The sequence below is a fragment of the Natrix helvetica genome (assembly GCF_964273705.1).
Source record: "Natrix helvetica genome assembly, chromosome: Z".
NCBI classification, from domain to species: domain Eukaryota; kingdom Metazoa; phylum Chordata; class Lepidosauria; order Squamata; family Natricidae; genus Natrix; species Natrix helvetica.
In genome coordinates this window covers 130,515,071-130,537,339 of record NC_138554.1, presented here as the reverse complement: position 1 = coordinate 130,537,339, position 22,269 = coordinate 130,515,071, and the positions used below count along the sequence as shown (strand labels likewise).

The window sequence follows — 22,269 nt, the reverse complement described above, 5'->3', positions numbered from 1 at the left end:
AGGAGGCGGGAGTGGGGGGAGCGTAAACATTCGGACAACTTATTCTAGAACCTTCCGGAACGTTGAGGCCGTCGTGACGGAATTCCTCAGCGGGTGCCTCCCTCCCCTTTCCCGGAAGTAGGTTACATAGAGACGCGCAGGTTAGAATGACTCTGCCCATGATTTCAGGGGAATTTCCGGATCCAAAGTCACTCTTGCTTTCCCCCCCTCCCACTCCAAGATCCTTTGTTTCGGTTTTCCCCAGCCATCTCGAGGAGGAAGTGAAACCGGGGAGAAATCCCAGGTTTGCTCACAGCTGTGACCGGGGAAGAGCTAGTAAACAAGTTCCGGTCCAGAACGGCGCGCACCTTTCTAATTTAAGCCCTTCCTTTCTGTGGCGCGTGGAATCCTAGCGGCAGAGCGAGGTAGCGGCCCTCCTCGCTCCTAATAGGCCTAAGCCTCCTTGGAAGAAGGGAGGCTGTTATCCACGTGTCCCCGGCCCGAAGGAGGCCTTTCTCAATTGACCTTCGAGACGCCGCTCGCAGCACACCTCGAGCTTTACAAAGGCGTGTCAGGCCGGGAACAGATGCCTTGGGCCTCTCTCTTTTCGGGAGTTTCCCCGGAAAAGGGGTGGGAACGATGATCCCGGAAGTCTCTCTGTGTATATAAACGCATAACCCCTCTTCAGATTTTTTTTCTTTTTACTCGCTCTATAAACGCACGGAACAATAAACGACGCGGGTTCTTCCCCTTCCTGCGCGTGACGCACTTCCTGTTTGCGGCCCTGCCAGAAGCTGGTGGAAGTCGTGCTGTTTCTGTTGCTGCTGCTGCTGCCGCCGCCACCACCACAACCACCAAAGCGGGAAGGCAGACGAGAGAAGAAGAGACCGGAGTGCGGCTGTCTAAGGGGGAAACGAGGGGCAAGCGGGTGAGGCGGCCAAAGGCGGGAAAAACAGTTACGGGTCGTCACAAATTTAACGCGCGCACGGGAGGGGGGGGAGATGGAAGGGGTGGCGACGGCACCACAGGGAAATTGGGGGGGGGCTGTTTCCCCCTCAGCAACGGGTTTTACGCTCCCCTCCACACCCCGCCCTTTTTTCTTTGGCTCGTGCTCCCCTCTGATTGGCCAAAGCGCGCCGCGCGCGGTGGAAAAGGAGGGGAGTGGTCGCCTGCAATACGGGGGGGGGAGTTGCGGGGGGGTGGATTAATGACATCTCGCCCTCTTCCCTACTTGCTCCCTCGGTGGGGAAAACTTTGAGGAGGCCTTCATCTTGGATGCTGCCTGAGCTCCAGTTCCCCTTTTTCTTGCCGTTCTCTCCATTCCCTTCTCCGCGGAGACGCCTTTTGTCTCGGGGTGGAGTGGGGGCTAAATCTGGGCGAAAACAACGGGGGCTCCATAGAAGCACAAAAGGTGGGAAGGTGGGAAGAGTCCGCCAGAGCAGAGTTTTCTCAACTAAGGTGCCTCTAAAAGACGGGCGGGCTTCGAGTGGGGAGCTCTCCATCCGACCTGTTGTGGGAAATTCTGGGATTAAAGTTTAAAGGTGCCAAGATTGACGGGGGAGGATACGTGCCTGGAAGATTAGGGCGATTGGCAAAGGATGGCCATGAAGAATAATTAAAATGCCAGTATAATAACCTATGGTGAATTAATTAGAAATATATTATTTATATATTATATATTCATTTATATAATATATTTCTAATTAATTCACCATAGGTTGCTATACTGGCATTTATATAATAAATTATATACATTATTATATCATATTATATTAATAACCACTTACTAATAAATGTTGGAACATTTGCTTGCTGGAGAATTTTGGGAGTTGAAGTCCACTCATCTTAAAAGATGCATAGGTTGGGAAACATTGCTTCAGGATCATCCTTTATAAATGAGGGAACTAGGGCGCTGCAACCAGGGTGTCTTGTTTCAAGGGAAAGATGTAGAGATAGAGAAAATGATGCATAGTATCCATTCTTGGGGTAACAGATACTTTTTATTTCAACTGCTTTGTTTTTAAATGAAGTAAATCACCTTGGGGGTAATGTGAATGGAAAGTTTGTATGGCACAGGCAGCTGAGCTCAGTAGCACAACAAGGATTCAATGCTGTTGCAACAAGATAATGTGATGGTGTGTGGAATTTATTGCTGATAGCAGTGTTTCTGTTCTGTGCATTGCCCAATGAAGTGGAGGAGGGGAACTTTCTGTCCTTTTTACTCTAGCCAGGTTTAGTTTTTGTTCTTTGTCGTAAAAATTTCTATTATAAGGCTTACAGCCAGAAATGATTTTATAACACTTAGTCTCTTCTGAATTGGACTATTGATGATAGCTCCCCCCCCCCAAAGCAGCAAATGGTTTTAGCTGAAATGAGAACTAATTTTGCATCATATTTTTCACACATCATGCATATAATTATTAAAAGTAATATTACATTGAATGTGTCTTTTAAAATTTCAGTGATAGAAATTAAAAGAATAGCTGGCCATTAAAATTTCCTCGAGGTGGGGAGGAAACATTTTGTAGACAGAATTTAAAGAGTTTTACTGCTAGATGTTTGTTTTATAGATAACATATTTCACCTAACCCTATCATTTTCTTAGTAAATCTGTAAGAAAAAAATAGTTCTTGACTTACGATCACAATTGAGGCAAATTTTTTGTTGCTAAGTGAAATATTTGTTAAGTGAATTTTGCCCCATTTTAGGACCTTTCTTGCCACAGTTAAGTGAATCACTGCAGTTGTTAAATTAGTAACACACTTATTAAGTGAATCTGGCTTCCCCAATGACTTCGCTTGTCTGATGGTTGTAAAAGGGGATCACATGACCCCAGGACACTGCAAGTATAAACATATAAGTATATATGTCAGTTTTCAAGCATCTAAATTTTGGTCATGTGACCATATGGGAAGTACCCGTTACTCCCACGTAACACCTCTCCTGCGCGAGCTGCACTGGCTACCTGTAGCCTTTCGGGTGCGTTTCAAGGTATTGATCACCATCTTTAAAGCGCTCCATGGCAGAGGACCTAGTTATCTGCAGGATCGCATCCTACCACACACGTCCCTGCGACCTATCCGCTCACACAGGGAGGGGCTCCTCCTGGTGCCGTCTGCTAGGCAATGCCAGCGGGCGACACCTAGGAGTAGATCCTTCTCTGTGATGGGCCCAACCCTCTGGAATGACCTCCCCCCAGACATTCGAACTACCACCGACCTCCGTTCCTTCCGGCAAAAGTTAAAGACTCACCTATTTCAATCAGCTGGCCTGGCACTTTCTTAGTTTTACCTCCCGGGATTTATTTATTTTAATTGGGTTTGGGGTTTTATAGGCTTTTAACGTATTATATTTATTATTCTATTACAGTCTCACAACCTCCTTCACCAGTATTAATTTAATTGTTTATGTATGTATTTTACAACGTATTTTAGTGACTGTACACCGCCCCGAGTCCTCTCCGGGAGAGGGGGCGGTCTATAAGTGTGAATAATAAATAAATAAATAAATAAATGTGGATGCTGCAATAGTCATAAGTGTGAAAAACAATAAGTCACTTTTTTCAGTGCTGCTGTAATGTTGAACTAAATGAACTGTTGTAAGGTGAGGGCTACCTGTGTAAGTATTAAAAAATCTTCCTGTGTATTTAAAAAACTCACATCCATCTCTATTCAGTCTAATAATTCTTGACAGTAAGTGTTCTAAATAGTACTTTGTTTAGTATCTTCATAAAGCTGCTGAATGACGTCCTTTGTCCACATGGAATGAAATATGCTGATGATAATTCAGTTGTCTAACTTTGCCTCTGGCTACGCAGATAATCCCGGCAAGTTCTTCTGTGTGTCTGGATGCTGTAGGGGCCTGCATAGAGAAGAATGTGCTTCAACTCAGTCCTAGTGAGTCCATTTAGCAGTGGGATTTTAGCCCATCTGTATCTGGAATTGGAGATTTTGCACCTTTGCTTCTGGAGGGGTTTGCAGTCCCCAACTCAGAACCAGTGTACACTTTGGGGGGACCTCCTGGGCTCACAGTTCTAGCTCAAAGAGTAGAAGACATTTGTGGTCAGGCAGGCCTTTGCACAACTCTGTCTTGCACTCTAATTATGCTTGTTACAAACATGTTAGTCACCTCTCATTTTGGGTAATACAATGTGCATTTTATGGGTCGCTCTTGAAGACTGTCTGGAAGCTGTATTGGTCCAGAGGTCTTCTCTGAGGGCCTTTTCTCTTTGCAGTTATCAATATCTTCATGGTTCACAGACTTTATGCACTCTTTGTGATGGATATTAATTATCTCACAGTGAAGGCATTCATGGTAGAAAAATAGTGTGAAATCCCAGATTCTGCAGTTTCTTCCTGTTAATTAAAGAGTCTTAGGTCAATCAGACTCTTTTTTTATTGAAGAATATATAAATTACCTTTTATAGTAGACATATATAGCTGCTTCTCCCATATTACTCTAGAAAATATTTTAGTCTCTTGCGAATTGAATTTTCAAAAGGGTACAGAGGAGGGCACAGCCAATACAATATTCTTTTCTCAATCTAAGATGTAAGAGAAAGTGTCAGCAGTTCATAATTCTGTTATTTGAAAATTATATCGAATAGTAAACAAATATTCCATGGAAAATAGATTTGCAGAACTAGAAATTTGTATAATTATTAATCTGTATGCTCTGAAGCAACCTTATACTCATATCTCCTTTGCTTTTGGCAAGGTAACTTTTGAAACAATGAATCATGTCTTATTTTGATGAAATAGAAGTAAATAACAATTTGTGCAATAGTCATCTGCATTGCTGTGTTGCTTCTTTGCCTTCAGCTGCTACTATTTTTTAGTATATCGTCCTTCCAGATGTCCAAAGATATTTTGTGTAGTATATTGTCCCATAGCCCTTTTTTACCATCATTTTGCCTTTTAAATAGCCATTCCTTCTATTTCCTGGCTCTTCCCCTTTTATTTGTCATATAGTCTTTAGGCTTCTTTCTAACAACAGAACACACAAACACATACACACTTATTTTAGAAGAAACAAAGTACCTTACTTTTTGCTCTCCCAAGTCTGTTGCTATAAGTTATACTCATCAGCTCTGGAGCACTAAACTGCCAACTTCTGATATAATACTAGGGACATATTTAATACATTATCTTAATTAGCAATGGCTCCTAATATGTAATCATTATTGAAAGGTGTTTGTGAACAGCTGATTTCAGTGAAACCCGACTGCCTATCTAGTTTCATTGAAATCAGCTGTTCACATCTTTCAGAAGACAGTGTTGTAATTAGAAAAACGTATTTATGCTGTCTTTAGTATCGTTTCCAAGATGTAATTCTGTAATATCAGAAGAATGTTTACTTATGCATTGAGCCAAGATAAATACTATTGAGCACATCAATATTTACAATGTTTTAAATGGGTACATTACTTGATATAAGTTGTTACCTAATTAAGCCTGGCTGAGCTAAAAAAAATCTGGGTTGCACCTGCTATTTGTTAGTGATTTATATTGATATAATTATATCAGTTATCTATTCCGATATTCATGCTTGCTTAAAGAAATAATAATACTAGATCTGCAAGCTAGATTTAGATATTGAAAATAATGCCAGAAGCTTAAAAATTAATTTCATATTGCTGTCAAGAAAACTACATGCCATGTTCCTAATGTAATCAAATGTCAAGTTTGACTTGGATATCTGTATTTTATATAGTTACTAGTTATTTCATAAAGAATTAGATTGTGAATGGATGCGTTAGGATAAATCACAATATTCCTGTAGTTTTGTTTTTTTGTTTTTTATGAACCATTCTTGCACTTCTCTTCTGAGTAAAGGAAGAAGAAATTTGAACAGGGGTGTCAAACTCAAGGCCCATGGGCTGGATCCGATCTGCAGGGTGCTTAAATCTGGCCCATAGGACTGACCTGGAAATATCATAGGACCGGCCCGCAGTGCCTCTGCCGGCCAAAACGGGCTGCAGGGCAGTGTTTATGGCTTCCACGTCCTCCTGCAGCACTCTGCTGGCCAAAAATGGGCTGCATGGAGGCCCCTGTGAGGCCCGTTTTTGGCAGAGTGCTGCTGGAGGCCGGGAACGCCAAAAACTGGCCGCGCGGAGCCTCCACACGCCCCATTTTGGTCGGCAAAGTGCTGCAACAGACGTCCGTTCCGTCTATCCCTGCTCCGTTCCCGGCTCACAGAGAACTACAGTGCTGATCCAGCCCTTGAAGAAATCCAGTTTGACACCCCTGGATTTGAACATCTTTTCTCTCTTTTATGATAGATTGTAGCATGTTGGAGCCACTGGGACATATTCCTGCTGTTTTCCTATCCTAATCTTTATGCAAATGAAATGCTGTATTTTTCAGAGTATAAGACACACTTCCCTCCCTAAAAGTGGGTGGAAATGTCTTTGCATCTTATATAGCGAATGTTTCCAAAGTACCACCCACCCACTGGCTGCCACCCTTCGGCTGTTCTTTGCCTCTACATGTTGCGATTTCAGCCTCTGCACACTCCATTTTATACCCGTTCCAGCTGTGGGGATCACCACAGGACATCACCGCCTCTGAGCATCGTGTTTTCAGCCTCCACATGCCTCATTTTCAGCCAGTTCCAGGTGGCAGGGATGGCCTGGAACCGGCCAAAAACACGATGCTTGGAGGCCAAAATCGCAACGCGCGGAAGTGGTGATAGGTGGTGGCGATCCTTGCAGCCTTTAATAACTGATTGGCGGTATTCCAGGAGGCCGATTCAACCGCCAATCAGCTGCTCGTGGTGATTCAGGCTGCAATAACATGCTGAGCTGATCAGTCTGTTTGCAAGGATGCTAGCCAGATGAATACTAATGGATGCTAGTAGGCAGAGGCAGAATTTTTTTTCTTGTTTTCCTCCCCCAAAACTAATGTGCATCTTATACTCCAGAGTGTCTTATACTCCGAAAAATACTGTTAAGTTTTTGCCTTCTGCACTTGCTAGAAGACATGAGGGAAGGTGGGGTTCTGGTGTCTGACAGCAAAGTAACAGCAAATTGTCCAGCTGATATTTGTCTCACAGAAATATTGCCTAAATGTGGGAAGACACTCCCCCCCCCCCCCAGTAATTAGGGGTATTACAGGATTGTCCACACATTTTAAGTTTTTGGTTGCCTTTCTGCATAACCAAAATCAAGCTGCAAATTGGCCACAACATTTGGTAGTGATATGATTTGGTAGTGATGATTATAAGCTTTAAGAATGTGTCACAACCCTAGGAAGGAGGCAGTGGCAAGCCATTTCTGAAAAACTTGCAGAGAAAACTGCAGGGATTAATCCTCACAAAAGGCGGGGTTGCTTTCAGGCCATACATTCGGTGTGCACACCTAATTTCCTTTGGCCGTCTGGGAAAGAAGCCTGTTTGATAGTCCTTTTCCCAGAATTATTTTTGATTAGGTCAGTTTATTTTTCTTTTACTCCCCTTCTCTTTTCTTTCTATACAAATAGTTCTCGAGTTACAAATGTAATGGAGCCTGCAAATTACATTTGTAACCCTAGGATGTGTTGGAGTGAATCACATAAAATGAACTTAACTCCCTGCTTTCACCCACCCATTCACTAATCAAATGCACAGGGCATTAAGTACATGAGGTATCTTAGGGTGGGGAAGGCCATTGTGGGGGGGGGGACTATTGATGAAACAGGCCACCTTAAGATCACCCAAGGCCTCCCCTGACCCACTGAGATACCTCATGCTCCCCACAATTGCTTCCTTGCTCATGCTGCAGCGCCAGGTTTTCACAGGCACTGGGCCTGTGGAGACTCACCTTGCGAAGATCTAGCGAACTGTCTCCTCTCCAGCTTCTCTGTCATGGTTTCTTTGCCTAGTCCCGGCACTCCAAAACAAAGCAGTGAGAGCAGAGGAGAGCAGGACGAGCATGCTCTGCTTGGCTCCTTGGACTCACCAAGGCTGCCTGCTGGGACGGAAACCTAGGTGAGTCTCCCCCAAAAGCTTCCATCTCGATGTGGAAAAATGTTTGCATGTCAACGGAAGGCTTTGGGGCAGCGAAATTGTGGTCATTCAAGCTTCTCTTCAGCTTGCAAACACTTTTTGCACAGAAACCCGAAGCTTCTGGGTGCTGTGCTCTTGCAGGACTTTAGGGCCCCATTCTCTGCAAGTGGATGGGTGCCTGAAGTCGCACAAAATCACGGCCCCCAGAAGTTCCCATCTCAGCACGCAAAACATTTGAAACGTGACAGCACGCTTTGAGGTAGCGAAAGTGCATCCTTACATGAATGATTTTATAACTATCTCCATCGTATATCATTGCAGTGTAGCTTTTATCAAAACTGATAATACTGGTATTATTACATGGCTAAAATATGTAGACGTTAAACATAGTTTTACAAATAGGACGTAGTATAAAACGTGTTCACTCATTATGGAAGCTTGCAGGCATCTGAATTTGTATCTCTGCTTGCCAAGAGTCTAGCTAAAACTGCTTGATTAAAAAAATACTTGCTACTAACTACCATGTTTTCCCAAAAGTACGACCTACCCAGAAAATAAGACCTAGCCTGATTTTTAGCATGCTCCTAATATAAGCCATACCCTCAAATAAGCCACAGTTACAGTTGTCAGCCGTCCGTGTGTGTGTTCGGGGTGGCCAGCATTGGAGGCGCGAGGTCTGATAGTGTCCGGCAGCAGTTGCAGCCCGTGCAGTGCAAGTAAGTTGATTACCTGTCCAAGCAGGAGGCAGAGACGGGAGGCATATGATCCAACACACATGCCTTCCCACCAATAGCCGGCTGGCTATCTGGACATGCAGGCTGTGGGAAAGCCGATAGTGGGTTGGAGCAGGCAGCTGGACACGGGAGGCTTTTTGTGCACTGGCAGCAGACTGAGGCAGCTGTGTGGGGGAGAAGGCAGGTGATCCTGACATGCTGTGCGGGACTCACGTGAGCTGGGGTGTGGTGGGTGGCCGGCCAGCCAGCCCTAGGAGGCTTTTCTTCACATCTCTCGGCTTTCCTGTGACCCACACGGTGCATCAGGATTGCTTGTTTCCCTCCCTGTACCTCTGCCTGCTGTTGGTGACACTGCGTGAAGATGAGCCACAGCTGGCCAAAGGTTTCTGCCCACTGACTCGGCTTTCCTCTGTAGTGCGTCCGGATCACGTGCTTCCCCTACACGCCTTTGCTGCTTGGACAGGTAATCAACTCATCAGTGCTGTGCTGGCTGGGCAGCCCCAGAGTTCCCTGCAGCTCCTACCGGACACCATCGGCCCCTGTGCACTCACAGCCTCTTGTTCGTGTCTGGGGGGATGGGACGCCCGGGTGGGCTGATCACTCTGATATTGTATATCCCCGTAAATAAGTCGTCATGCTTATTTTGGAGACCCCCAAAATGTAAGACTGGGTCCTATTTTCAGGGAAATATAGTATGTACTTATCATATTTCCCTGAAAATGACATAATTCTGTTTCAGTTTTCTTTTATGAGGGTATGATTCATGTGGGTGGAGACATTAATCAGATTATTTGAATTTGTGTTTGGTATACAAGGAAGATTGAAAATTATTAATACTCTTCTACAGTAGAGGAAGAGATTATTGTATTCAGAGGAAAATTTGGTTCTGCAGAATAACAATATTTTTTTCATGAATAATGGTTTATCAACCTAATAAAATATTGAATTCTTTTTGTTACTTTTCTTCTGCTATTCCTAGCTTAGACATTCTAATTTTGTTGTAATTTAGATTACATTTTATTGGGTTATCCTATTCTTTGTTTAAAACTGAGTGTTCTAATCTAACAATTATTGTTGGAAGCCTTTTGACAATGTTATAAAAAGTGGAAGGTTTGACGAGGATATAAAAAATTAGGATATAATTACTACAGTGTTATAGTTTGGATGAAACTTAACATGGCAATATAGTTGGAAGATACAGTAGAAGGGCCTCTTTCTTTCGTAATATTCCTTTCAGAAGAATATGATGGGTTAGTTTTATTTTTTTCTAAAAGTGCTCCTTTTCTGATATGAAAATCTTCATAGTTTTGATTAAATAAAAAATATTTCAGATGATTTTAAAATGTTTGTCTGGTTGAGCCTTCTCAATTTTTGTCAAAAGTTACCCGATTAAATTTTTTATTAAAAGCAGTTTTGTTTTTCAAAAATTTGCTAATTTTTTGTTTGGTCATCTAGACCTGGAGTTCTCAATAACTGGGTGGTGGTTTGGAACCGGGCCAGGGCCCACCAGGAACTGATTACAAAGCTCTTTTCCTATAATGATATTTTGGGTCAGACATTTAACAATCCATATTTTTATAGGGTGCATCATACCTTTTAAGGGAAATTTATGTTTGTATATTGAAATGAAATCTTGGTTTTACAGGATTCTTACCCAAACACAATAAAACATGGTGGATTATTATGAAGTTCTAGGAGTGCATAAACATGCCTCTCAAGAAGACATTAAAAAAGCGTAAGTACTCATTTTTAAAGCTGTGGCAAGTTATATTGTATTCCTTGCATTAGCCGTTTTTTTGAGGGAGGCTTTAAATCACATAAAACAGGCTGCCTATAAACAGTTTTCCTTTGTTTCCTTTACTATCACTTGGGTGTTTATTTATATGTTTACCTAGAATCAAATCTTATAGTTGAAATTATGGTTGGTCACTCAGCCAGATATTTATTAGTCACAAAAGATTGTTTAAAGCAGAAGTATTTTAAAACGTTCAAGCAAATATAGCTGCAGAAAAAAAATCATATGTCAGGAACTTATATCAAGTATAAACACCGATCTTACAAAAAATATTCCCTAGAATTGTGACAAGTTTATTGATCAGCTGATAAATTTAAAAACTAGGTGGGTAATACTGATTTCTAATCATTCCTTCCTACATTTCAGTAGTAGATCTATAAAATTATCAGGATAGAATCCAGTAAATAGTTAATAGTATAATTATTATGGCACTTGGTATCCTATTTAGAACTGCAGAGTATGGATGACATTTTAATTAAACAATTTAATAATTAAGGCTCAGTACTTTTTCCTATATTCTGTTTATAGAATTTAGAACCCCCGTTAATTTTCTCTACTGCGTTTTCTCCCTGTTTCTTTCTATTGTGCCCTTTTGTGTCTTGCAGTACAGCCTATCCAGATGGTTTAATCCTTGCAAAGTGCTCCAATGTGTCAAGATAAATCTCTCAAGTTTAAGTAATCCATTGGGGCAAATTATTATATTGATCATGCCTTAGGAAATTATCATTTGCCATTAGTATTTCTATAGATGTTTAAGATGTTAAAAATTCTTAGTTCATCAGGCTGGCTTGCTCTTTTGTTATTTTTTAATGCAGTGATGTTCTTAAATAAAGTATCTTTGGTTTTGATTTCAGATACCGTAAACTTGCATTAAAATGGCACCCTGACAAAAATCCAGATAATAAAGAGGAAGCTGAGAGACAATTCAAGCAAGTTGCTGAAGCTTATGAAGTGCTGTCAGATAGTGAGTAAAATATAAAAGACTTCCACATCAGTGTGGAAGTTAGAATATGCCTTAAACTATTGCATATATATTTGGTCTCAGAATGTCAAAGAAATTCTCCAAGACTGGACTGGGTGGAAATGTTCTCCTCCTCTAGACTGTCCTTGAAAAAATAAAAGATATGCTGCACTGGATAATTGTACACAGCTGCTGTGGAGAGGGAAGGAAAAGAAGGTGCTGTTAAGGGGGAATAAGTGGAGTATTTAAGGGAAAGATAATTTATATTTATCTAATTTGTATTTAAACACAGGTAGTCCTTGATTTACAGCAGTTTGTTTAGTGACAGTTCCAAGTTACAGTGGTACTGAAAAATATGACATGATCATTTTTCACAGTTATGACCTTTGCAGAATCCCCATGATCATATGATTAAAATTAAAATTCTTGGTAACTAGTTCATATTAGAGGTGCTGGCGGTTCGCACTTGTTCAGGCGAACCAGTAGTGCTGATGTGAGGCTCCGCCCACCCAACCTGATGTCATCAAGAACCTTCTGCACATGCATAAACATAAACAGATGTGTGCATTCCCGCTACTGAACCGGTAGTGAAGAAAATAGAATACAATCTCTGGTTCATATTTACGACTTTTGCAGTGTCCCAAGGTCACCTTTCGCAACCTGATAACCAAAGTCAAAGGGGAAGCCAGGTTCACTTAACAACTTGGTTACTAACTTATCAACCACAGTGATTCACTTAACTGTGGCAAGTAAGGCCGTAAAATGGGACAAAAATCACTTAACAAATGTCTCATTTAACAATAGAAATTTTGGGCTCAATTGTAGTTGTAAGTAAAGAACTACTTGTAATGTAAATTATATAAATTAGGCCAAGATGAGCAACTTGATCTAATTGCACTCTCCCCTTCCACCAATATGTCAGTTGAGAATTTTAGCAAATATTCTGTTATTTATCATATGTTAGGTTTTCCCAAAGTATAATCTCCTTTGCGCAGATGCGAAGAGAGCAAGAAAAGGTGTTAAGAACCTCTTGGTTGTACATTGTTGAAATAAATCTATCATTCCCAAAGTTTCATTGTATCCTTTTCATATCATTTGTATTCATTTACAGGAGATATATAAATTAAGATTGCAAGTAGTCCTTAATTAGTGATAGTAATTGGGACTAGAATTTCTATCACTAAGCAACATAGTCATAAACTTTGTGATGTATGTGACTATGCCATTTCTATGTGGAAATTTTGGCAGTTCAAGTTACTATTAAACAAATCACTGCAGGTTGTTAAGCAAGCACCTCGTGACCATGACTTCTGACTTCCTGCGGTCTTCCCCATTGACTTTGCTCGTAGGAAAACAATAGGGAAGATTGCAAATGGTGAGCATGGGAATGCAGGGCGCTGTGTCAGCCAGAATGTCAAGGTCTGGTCATAATTGCCAATATTGTAAGTTCAAACAATACATTAAAGAAAAGTGTGATGATAAAAGATTTAGGAAATTTGTCATATAAGAAATCTATAGGTCCTGAACAACTGATAGTGTGTGGTTGCAAGATTTAGGAAACCCTTCCTCAGTCAGTCATATTGAACATTTTGCTAAATTTTGACTGAATTTAAGAAGGAATAGTATTTTGCATAACCCAGAATCACATTATTTATTCAGAAAAAGATGTATATTTTGTCACATATTTCATCCTACTTAAGAATTATATTGATGGTGCCTTTATGAATGAAATTGTAATGCATTCCCTAAAGTTTTTTCAATCTTCAGACTTATGGCAAACACCAGAGATTAATTTAAAAGAAGTACTCAACGAAGTGGCTGGTCTGTCTTCTCTTTTTCTTTTGTATATTCAATCTGGTCTTTTAAAAGTCAGGGAATTTTGCTGAATAGGATTGTTAATATTGGGAGATATTTAGAGGGGAATCCATAAAATAAAATAAATATGAGATCTTCAGAATAGTTTGTCTTTGTTTTATATTTGCAGTTTAACTACCTCCTTTTTTTGCAGCTAAAAAGCGTGATATCTATGACAAATATGGAAAAGAAGGGTTAAATCCAGGTGGAGGTATGTAAGGATTTAATATTGCTTCTATTTTTTTTAATGTAAATGTATGTGAAATTACTTATAGCTTTAATAATTAAAAAGGAGATGGAAAGAGAGAGGATAAAATAAAATAAATATGGAAAGAGGGGATAAAAAATATGGAAAGAGAGAGGATAAAATAAAATAACTGCTAAAATAATTGCAGTAAAAAATTGGAATCTCTTCTTTGTATCTTTTTTTCTTTTTCTTCCTCTTCTGTCTTTATTTATCCTTTTTAAAAAATGTATTTATGTGTAAAAATTCTTCAATAAAAATTAATTTAAAATAGGAAATGTTTGTCAATGGATATTAATAGGTGTGTGTACTGATTTGAGTAGGATATTGGAAATTTAAATCTGGATTCTGGCTTAGAAATAGGAATTCTGATAAATATGTCAAAAGCCTCATTGTTTTCAGTAGTCTACTCCCAACTGTGGCTACATCTAATTCAAATCTTTACATCCTATCTCTAATCCAGCAAGAGATCACATGCTATGCGGAGCTTAATAAAACAACACAAATTCAAGAAATACAATTATTACAACAATTCGTTATTAAAATAGTTCTCTTGTTAAATTATATAACGAATGTTTTAATATTTTGAAAAATGTAATATTAAATACTCTTTATAGGTGGAGTCCATTTTGACAATCCATTTGAATATGGTTTTACATTCCGGAATCCTGAGGATGTCTTTAGGGACTTCTTTGGTGGAAGAGACCCATTTTCTTTTGATTTCTTTGGTGAGTACTTTTAAATTAAATTTTCACTTTCCCCCTACTTTTAAGAATTGTCATAATTGCTGCTTCTAATCCTCTGGTTTTCCTTGTATGTTGCCAAAAAGATACTCTCAATATGTTCAAAATCTGATTTGGTTTCTTTGTTTGGATAGTTTGGAGTATTGAAGATTTGTGCAATAAGCCGTGGTCTATATCTGTATAATCCTTTCAAATATTTCAGAATTAATTTCTTTTGATGGTGTCTTTGAAATTGATTAATTCATAGTATCACAATGCTAAAAAGGACCTTGGAGGTCTTCTAGTCTCAATACCCAGGATAGGAAATCACATACCATCTTGAATAAATAGTTATCCTATTTTTCTTAAAAATTGCAGCCATAACTTCAGGAGGCAGGGTGTTTCATTACTTAATAGCTCTAATCTTTTATAGTTGTATAGATATAGTTTAACATTTTAGATGCAAGTTATAATGCTTTCCAATTAGACAAAATTAGAATGAGTTCAACTTTTTTACTCAGTTTGAAATGAATTGTAAATCACATCCTACATTCTCCTGTATATCGGTTCAGTAGTCAAATGGTGAAGACACTTGCCTCCCACTTGGAAGGTTGAGAGTTCAGTTCTAGGCAGTGACAGATATTTCTCCACCAGGACACAAAGAGAAAATATCTGCTGTGAACTCCACATAGGTGAAGCAAGGAATACAGAGTTGTAAAAAGAAAAAGAAAAACACCTTTATATGTTGTGATATGCTTAACATTTTTTAACCAAGAACCACAGTATAAAAGTACCAGAAATGTCACAATTGTACAGTTGCTTTTAATCAAGATGCAGAAAGCATTTTTTCTTCAACCAAACAGGATGATTTGAATAATTTTGGATTTAGTGGGTTATAGACATGAACACTAAAGAAAAAAAGTTGGCTTTTCCAGCAAGCCGGCCTGGCCTGAACAGAATAAAATAAATGATTAATTTAATTGTTAATTTTAATCTAATTTTTAAAATTTTATTGTTAATATTAATTGGGTTTGGTTTTGGATACTTTATTTAATTTCCTTTTTAACTTTTGTAATTTGTGTTTTTTTTAATGTTGTACGCTGCCCTGAGTCCTTTGGGAGAAGGGTGGAATATAAATCTAATAAACAAAGAAACAAACAAACATTTCCCAGTAACTACTAAATTTCTCAACTAAAGCAAGACATTGTAACAGTTAAGCACTGCAGTTCACAATTGAATGAAATGGCGTCATTTTGTTGGAGACATATCTGTCCAGAATATCAATTAATCTTGATCAATGGATTTCTCATTCTATGCTATGTGAAGACATCAAAATGCTGCTTGGAGATTGGAGGATACTTGCTGTTTGCGGAACACCCCCCCCCCCCCTTACCTTGCTATTAAAATCCAGCAGATATAATTTTGCTATGTAGACTTTGGAAAAGTTGAATGCTTAAATGAAGTGGAGAATGTTCTTTTCAGAAAATTGAAGTGGACTTTCTGATTTGGGGTTGGTATAGAAAAAACTTGTTTGCTGTAATGGATAATACACTGGAGCTACAGAGTGCAACTGCAGATTTTTTTCTGAGTCTTTTTCAATTGTAGCTATGATCAACTGATTTTCTGTGTTGCCTAGTCAGGATAGGTTTGTATAGTTTGACTTTTGTCCTTCTAGGCAAAATATATATATGTTTACTTGGTTGTATGATAATTTGTTTTAATGTGTGGGAGTCAGCCCTGAGAGCTGGGAACATAACTGTACCTCTCCTTTTCACCTAATAATTGCAGAGAGGCTGTAGAACTTAAAAATAAGAAGTTTGTTTTGGAGTGAGCAAAGTTAACAGTTAAAATCAAAGAGATTAAGTTATGAGGCTAGAGGTCATGAAGCTTAGGTAGATTTGTCTGAGCTGCTCTTTAAGGCACTTATTCTCTATGAAATCTCTTGTCTCTGATATTGAAATAGCTGTGAACCTAAGACTTATTGAAAATTTAATTCTTTTTGATAGAAATGCCTTTTATTGCTTAAGATTGCAAGTCTTAGATTGCAGTAGACTGAATGTGAAGACAATTTTAAAAATTCAGATGATATAAAATATAGCAACCTGGTTGTTTCTGTGGCCAGATATTCAGGGAAAATAAGAGGAGGAAGGATATGTTTACTTCCTTAAGTTATTTATAAAAAAATAAAAGTGGGATTTAAATCAATAAATGAATAAAATTAAAAAATAAAATAGTTTGGCTGCTGGATTTGTTTCGTTGTCCAAATCAAGCTATAGCTTTTGGCCTTAAAAATCTATTTTCATTCCAGATAATTTGAATAATTTGCCTCATCTTTAGAACAAACGATATAGTCCTCCAGATGTTGCTCAACCAATATTGTTTATTAGTGCACGTAATAAGCTTAACCTATGGCTTGACCCTCATCTATTATTTATTTACATGTATTTTTAATTATGAAATATTTAAGAAACAATAATTTTAGTTAAAATTAGTCATCCTTCCAGCCCTACCTATGGGGAGCCCAGATGGACGAAGCTCTTGGGTTGAACAAGATTGTGCATTTCTGTTAATTTTATTTACATCTTTTGATCTTGGCTGAAACATACTGCTTGAATATTTGTTCTATTTTGGGATTGCTTAGGAAGGTGAATTTTCCCCCCGTTTGAATCCTAAATATAACAAACATGAAGTTCTTTTCCTTCTTTTCAGTGGCATGGATCTATTTTGTGGAAAAATTACTCCCCCAGAATTCATTTCCTGTGTAAAAAATGAATAAACACGGAAATGAATATGTTTAAAGAGTTGCTTTAACTTAATTAATAACTGTACATAATAAAATTGTCTATATATTCCATTTGTTCAATAGTTGATATCCTGGTATTAGAAAATGAGTTTTGAGGATATCCAAAAAGCCAAGGGTATTTTTTGGTGATAAATCTGAATTTAATACGTAGTTTAATATTTAAAATTAGTATTACATTTTGAGTATGAAAATGAATCAGGTTACACAAGAACTCTTAAACAGTGATGTGTGGCAATGCTCATATCTTCAGAGAATAGACAGAAATATTTAACTGCCATTCTTCTTCCTTCTTTCTTAAAGAACAAACATTTCAGATTATGTAGCTTTAAAACTGAGCTTGGTCTTTCGTTGTATAACTTTTATTCGTTGATGAATCTGAAAGTATTATCCTGCTAACCTTCTCAAAGTAATGTATTTAAATTCATGGGAAGTTTACATTTTTAAGAATATACTTGGGAACTTGCATTATTCAATGGCCAATGTCTTTTATATAATTACTTAACTGCAATTGGTACTTTTCTTAGATTCCTACTCATTGCTTATCAGTTGGCTGCCAGAGGATTCTAATGAAGGATCAGAAGAAAGGTCTATAGAGGAACTCTTGGAGGAGTATAGTTATGAGTCGATAGGAGAAATGGCAGAGGAGCTGGAGGAAGAGCTATATGAAGAGTATGGTGAAGATTCTGTTGAGGCATTTGAAGAATATGAAGGATCTTTTGAGCTGGACGATGTGCTAGTGGAGGAAGAGGACTTTTCTGAAGGAGTAGACGAGTCCTTAGAGGAGGAAGTGAGTTTAGTGTCAGAAGATTGGGTAGAAGAGCCTAGCAGTATAACTCTGGAGGAGTTGGAAGAAGAAATAAGTATAGGATCAGATTTGGAGGAAATTTACTAAACAAAAGGCTTTATATTAATAAATTCCATTTTAAGCTATCTGAAATGTCTCTTCGCTTCTCTAAAGGATGCTTGCTTGGTATAAAAAAAGTCAAAACAATTGTGCTAACGAGCTAAATTTAAATGCAATTTTAACATCACAAATTTTTAGTAGCTTTGAAAGCTTTTAGAGTCACTTTGATGAATACTAATTAGCAGAACCCAAAGGTGTGTTTTATGAGTATGGTATTGTTGTAACTAGTCATTTTAAAATGAGAGAGAAAAAAGTGTACAAATTTGAAGTTCAACTACAAGTGTATTTCTAAGCTTTTTTTTTTTAAAAAAACAAGAACACCCTGAATATTAAATTAGCTGCCTTGTGTAGATGTACCAGAAATCTACATATTTCATTTTCCCCAAAAAACTCCTGTAATTTTTTGTTCAAAAAAGTTAATAAAACAGAATAAATCTATTAATGATACAAATAGCTTTGTTGTTACAAGCTGTCAGAAAATAAAATTTTAACCCTTACCAAGTTTGGATGCTAACAGACATCTTTATAGTCTTGCATTTCGTGCAAAGGAAAAATAGATCTACTGGAGAAACAGAATAGTCTTCCCTTAATTACTGTATTTCTCAGTCTATAAGACACACTCCCAAAGTGGGTGGAAATGTCTGTGTGTCTTATAGAGCGAATGTTGCTGAAGCCTTGTCCACCTGCCAGCCCCCACCCTCGGGCTGTTTTTGGCCTGCGTGCATCCCATTTTCAGCCCATTCCAGGCGGGGATCTCGACCACCTGGAACCGGCTAAAAGTGGGATGTGCAGAGGCTGAAAATGCGGTGTGCAGAGGCCAAAAACAGGACGTGCGGAGGTGGCTATAGGCAGTTGCGATCCCCGCAACCTAAAACAGCTGATATTCTGGGAGACCAATCCAACTGCCAATCAGCTACTTCTGCTAAATCAGGCTGCAATAGCGTGCTGAAGCTGACCAGGATGTTTGCTGCAAGGATGCTAACCAGATGAATATCGATGCATGCTGGGAGGCAGAGGCAGATTTTTTTTCTTGTTTTACACCCCAAAAGCTAGGTGCATCTTATGGTGCAGAGCACCTTATAGTGCAAAAATACAATAATTGGGTAATAAATAAAAGTTATTTAATTCTCCAAAGAGCATAATTGGCTCTTTAACATGTTCATATATCACATTTTCATAATATTGAAATACAAAATGAAACTACAGTATAAAACAAAATGCTGGCTACTGTAACTAAGTCGTTGACTGTGATAGGTGGCTATAGAGATTGAGCAAACAAATAAATGAAGCTTTGTGTAAGCATTCTAAAACCATTGAGTTCTATTCAGCAGAAACTTTATGTATTAAAGATCGGCAAAGATTCACATGGCACTTTAGAAGCATCTTCATGTCTGAATGTAGTTGAGTGAAACTTGTAATGGGTGCAGATGGCGACAATGTATATTTCCTTTTAAGTATTGATGGAAAAAATTAAAAGTGTATAAACAATCTGAATAACTTAATAACTTCTTTTTGGTTTGGTTCGTTATCAAAGATTTTAAATGGGGAATATTTTCTTAGTAAATCTAGAGATTATCAATTTGGAGAAAATTACTTGGCTGCATATACAGTTTTAAATCAACATAGCTTATTAAGGGATTTCATTATAGAAAAACTGGGCAGTGTAACTTGAGTTTCTGGATTCTTAGATACAAAATACAGATGAAATTAATTGCATACAAGTAAATGTGATTCTACGTTTGTAGAATTATTTAAACTCCTAAGTTTCCCTAGGAATATTTTAGACACTCTGAAATCATATTCATAGTAGAAACAAAACCTGAATTGACAAAATAAACACCAGGTAACTCAGAAAAAAATGGCTATTTATAGATCCATAATAGTGAGCAGTAATATAATATAGTTCATGGGTACACAAGTGACCTTCATACTTTGCTCATGAGTCAATGTAATAAATTAGGCAGCTACACCAGTGGCTTTACCTGATAATATGCTGAAGTTCAATATATGAACTCTTGCTACAGGAATAGTATTTTATCTGAAAGATTCTTAAGCTGTTGGTGATGTGGAAATATACTAAAATAGTGCTAGTCATTAAAGAAAGCCAGGTCTACTGCTACTAGTTGTAGTTTAAGGTATTAGTGCGGACTGATTCTTCTATCTTGTGATTGAAGACTTCCCTTTTATTTAATTTTTCAATGAAGCTGATGGTCCTTGGGATGTGTAACAGAATGTTATCTTAAGAAACTTGTATGTACAAATATGAAAGTGAAATTAATATGTACTGTTTCCCTTTATGCAAAAGGCGAGTTTCATGAAAATTAGTTGGATATAATGGTTCCATTGATGAGTTCCCTTTGAAAGTAATCGTTGAGTTAAAAGGGTTGGAGGTTGAATTATTTCATTAAAAAAAGGATAAATACAAATCCATGTACTTTGGTTTGAAGTATCAAATATTACAACTTTAGGCAGTTTCTTTAGCAAGAAAAACACGAGCAACCTACCTGTGGAATTCTTACTCTCAATTGGATGCACCAATGGCAGTAATCATTTTCCCTATTGTTAGTTTTTAAATTACATAATTCATCTAGGGAGTGTTTAGAACCATATATTTAAATGCGATTTAGATGTATTCATTGTTTTGAATGTCTCATTCTCATTCGTTAATGACTCATTCTGAATATTTGATGATATACACTTTAAAACAGTTTTAAAAACAACTTTAATACCCATAAATATATTTCAGATTGTCTCATCTTCAGATACATTCTAAAAATATAATAATAAACAGCTAATCTTAAGGACATGTTGAACTCTACTTACAGTTCAGTTCTAGAGTTTCAGCATGTTCCTATATACAATAGCAGAAGAATGTTTCCCTCTTTCTTTTCCTCCTTTTTTCAAAAATCCACGTCTTACAAAGTAGCAATTTGGCAGTATGGAAGCTTGAAAGTTGTTATTCTTAGTCCTTTGATGTAGGTGATTTTGAACAAATTACTATTTTCAAAGTTTTTCAAATAAAGCCATATATCTATTTATCTCTCTACATAGATGATGGTATTTTGGGTTCTGTGGAGATCTTAGACTATATATTGATATATTGATTATAAAGTTATGTGACAATCATTCCTCAATTAAATATTGAAGACTGCATTGTATAAAGTGCTGTCTATTGTGATAATGCTTTGCATATATTCATTTATACTGTTTTGTATCTCTGGATCAAACATACGTCATAGGTGAGAAAATGGTAATGATTTTAAGACTGTATGAACTATTTGGTTTAATAGCTCACTCTTTGCTGTCAGGTAATGCTAAATTTCTAAAGAGAAATGAATGATGCTTGTAAGTTTTTAATGTTTTCATTTACTGTTTTAATACCTTTTACAGTTTTAAAATATTTATTTGGTTAAAACCTCATTAATCAGACTAATATAACAGATTTAGATTCTTCATTATAGCTTTTGTTCAGGTTCCCAAGTTCCTAAACCTACAAAAGAACATTGTTGAAGTGGACAGTGAAACTCAAATGTCTTACTTTTCTACAGGTTGCTGTTTTATTTTCTTTTATTAGAAAAATTACTCTTAAAGGCTGCAGTTCACAGCATATTTCCTTAAAAGTTTTTGAAAAGAGGAAGGGTAAAGCTAGAAAGCAGAATATCATGTATTCTAGTCCTGTGTTAGGGAGGAAGGCAGTTGACTGACTCTGGTAAAGGACCTATTGTAAATTATGAGTAGTGCTTTTATGTACATGAATATAATGTAGTATTAAAATCTTTATGTGACAATAATGTTCTTTTACCAAAGATTGAAATAGATTATGCTGGCAATATATCTTAACATTTGAATGTCTATTATTAAATCTTTTAAAACCATTTTGTTTAATTATTACAGAAATTCACTGGTTAATTTGAAACTCTTTTAAATTTTATTTGCAGAAGATCCCTTTGAGGATTTTTTTGGTAATAGAAGAGGGTCGCGTGGAAACAGAAGCAGAGGTGGTGGTTCATTTTTCTCTGCCTTCGGTGGATTTCCTGCCTTTGGGGGCGGTTTTTCTTCCTTTGATACAGGTAGGACTTAATTACAACGTAGACATTGAAATGTGGACAATTCTGAAAGGTTTATAGCCTGCAAACCTGCAAACTCTGATTCTGCCTTGGACACCATTTATGCAAACTAGAATTATAGAAATATACAACTAAAAGAGAGCAAGGGTTGCTTAGATGGATCCAGTAATTTGAGTTTTTCATGTTTATTTCAGGGTTGAAGAGCCTTTGCTGCTCAAAAATA

The 22,269-nt window shown here is 37.7% G+C and overlaps 1 protein-coding gene across 4 annotated transcripts in view; it reads left to right on the top strand.

Annotated features, from left to right (window-relative positions):
* Nucleotides 1-264: 264 nt before the first annotated feature.
* The window catches only part of DNAJB6 (DnaJ heat shock protein family (Hsp40) member B6), a 66,839-nt gene continuing 44,834 nt past the window's right edge, over nt 265-22,269 (top strand). The window contains exons 1-6 of one of the 4 annotated variants that reach the window (XM_081971503.1): nt 265-907; nt 10,342-10,431; nt 11,346-11,455; nt 13,461-13,517; nt 14,168-14,278; nt 21,921-22,049. In XM_081971503.1, the coding sequence (XP_081827629.1) occupies nt 10,367-10,431; nt 11,346-11,455; nt 13,461-13,517; nt 14,168-14,278; nt 21,921-22,049 (472 nt within the window). In that variant the 5' untranslated portion in view covers nt 265-907; nt 10,342-10,366. Of the gene's footprint in view, nt 908-10,341; nt 10,432-11,345; nt 11,456-13,460; nt 13,518-14,167; nt 14,279-21,917; nt 22,050-22,269 lie in introns of all 4 variants that reach the window. The other 3 variants (XM_081971504.1, XM_081971501.1, XM_081971502.1) reach the window with 3 other exon arrangements.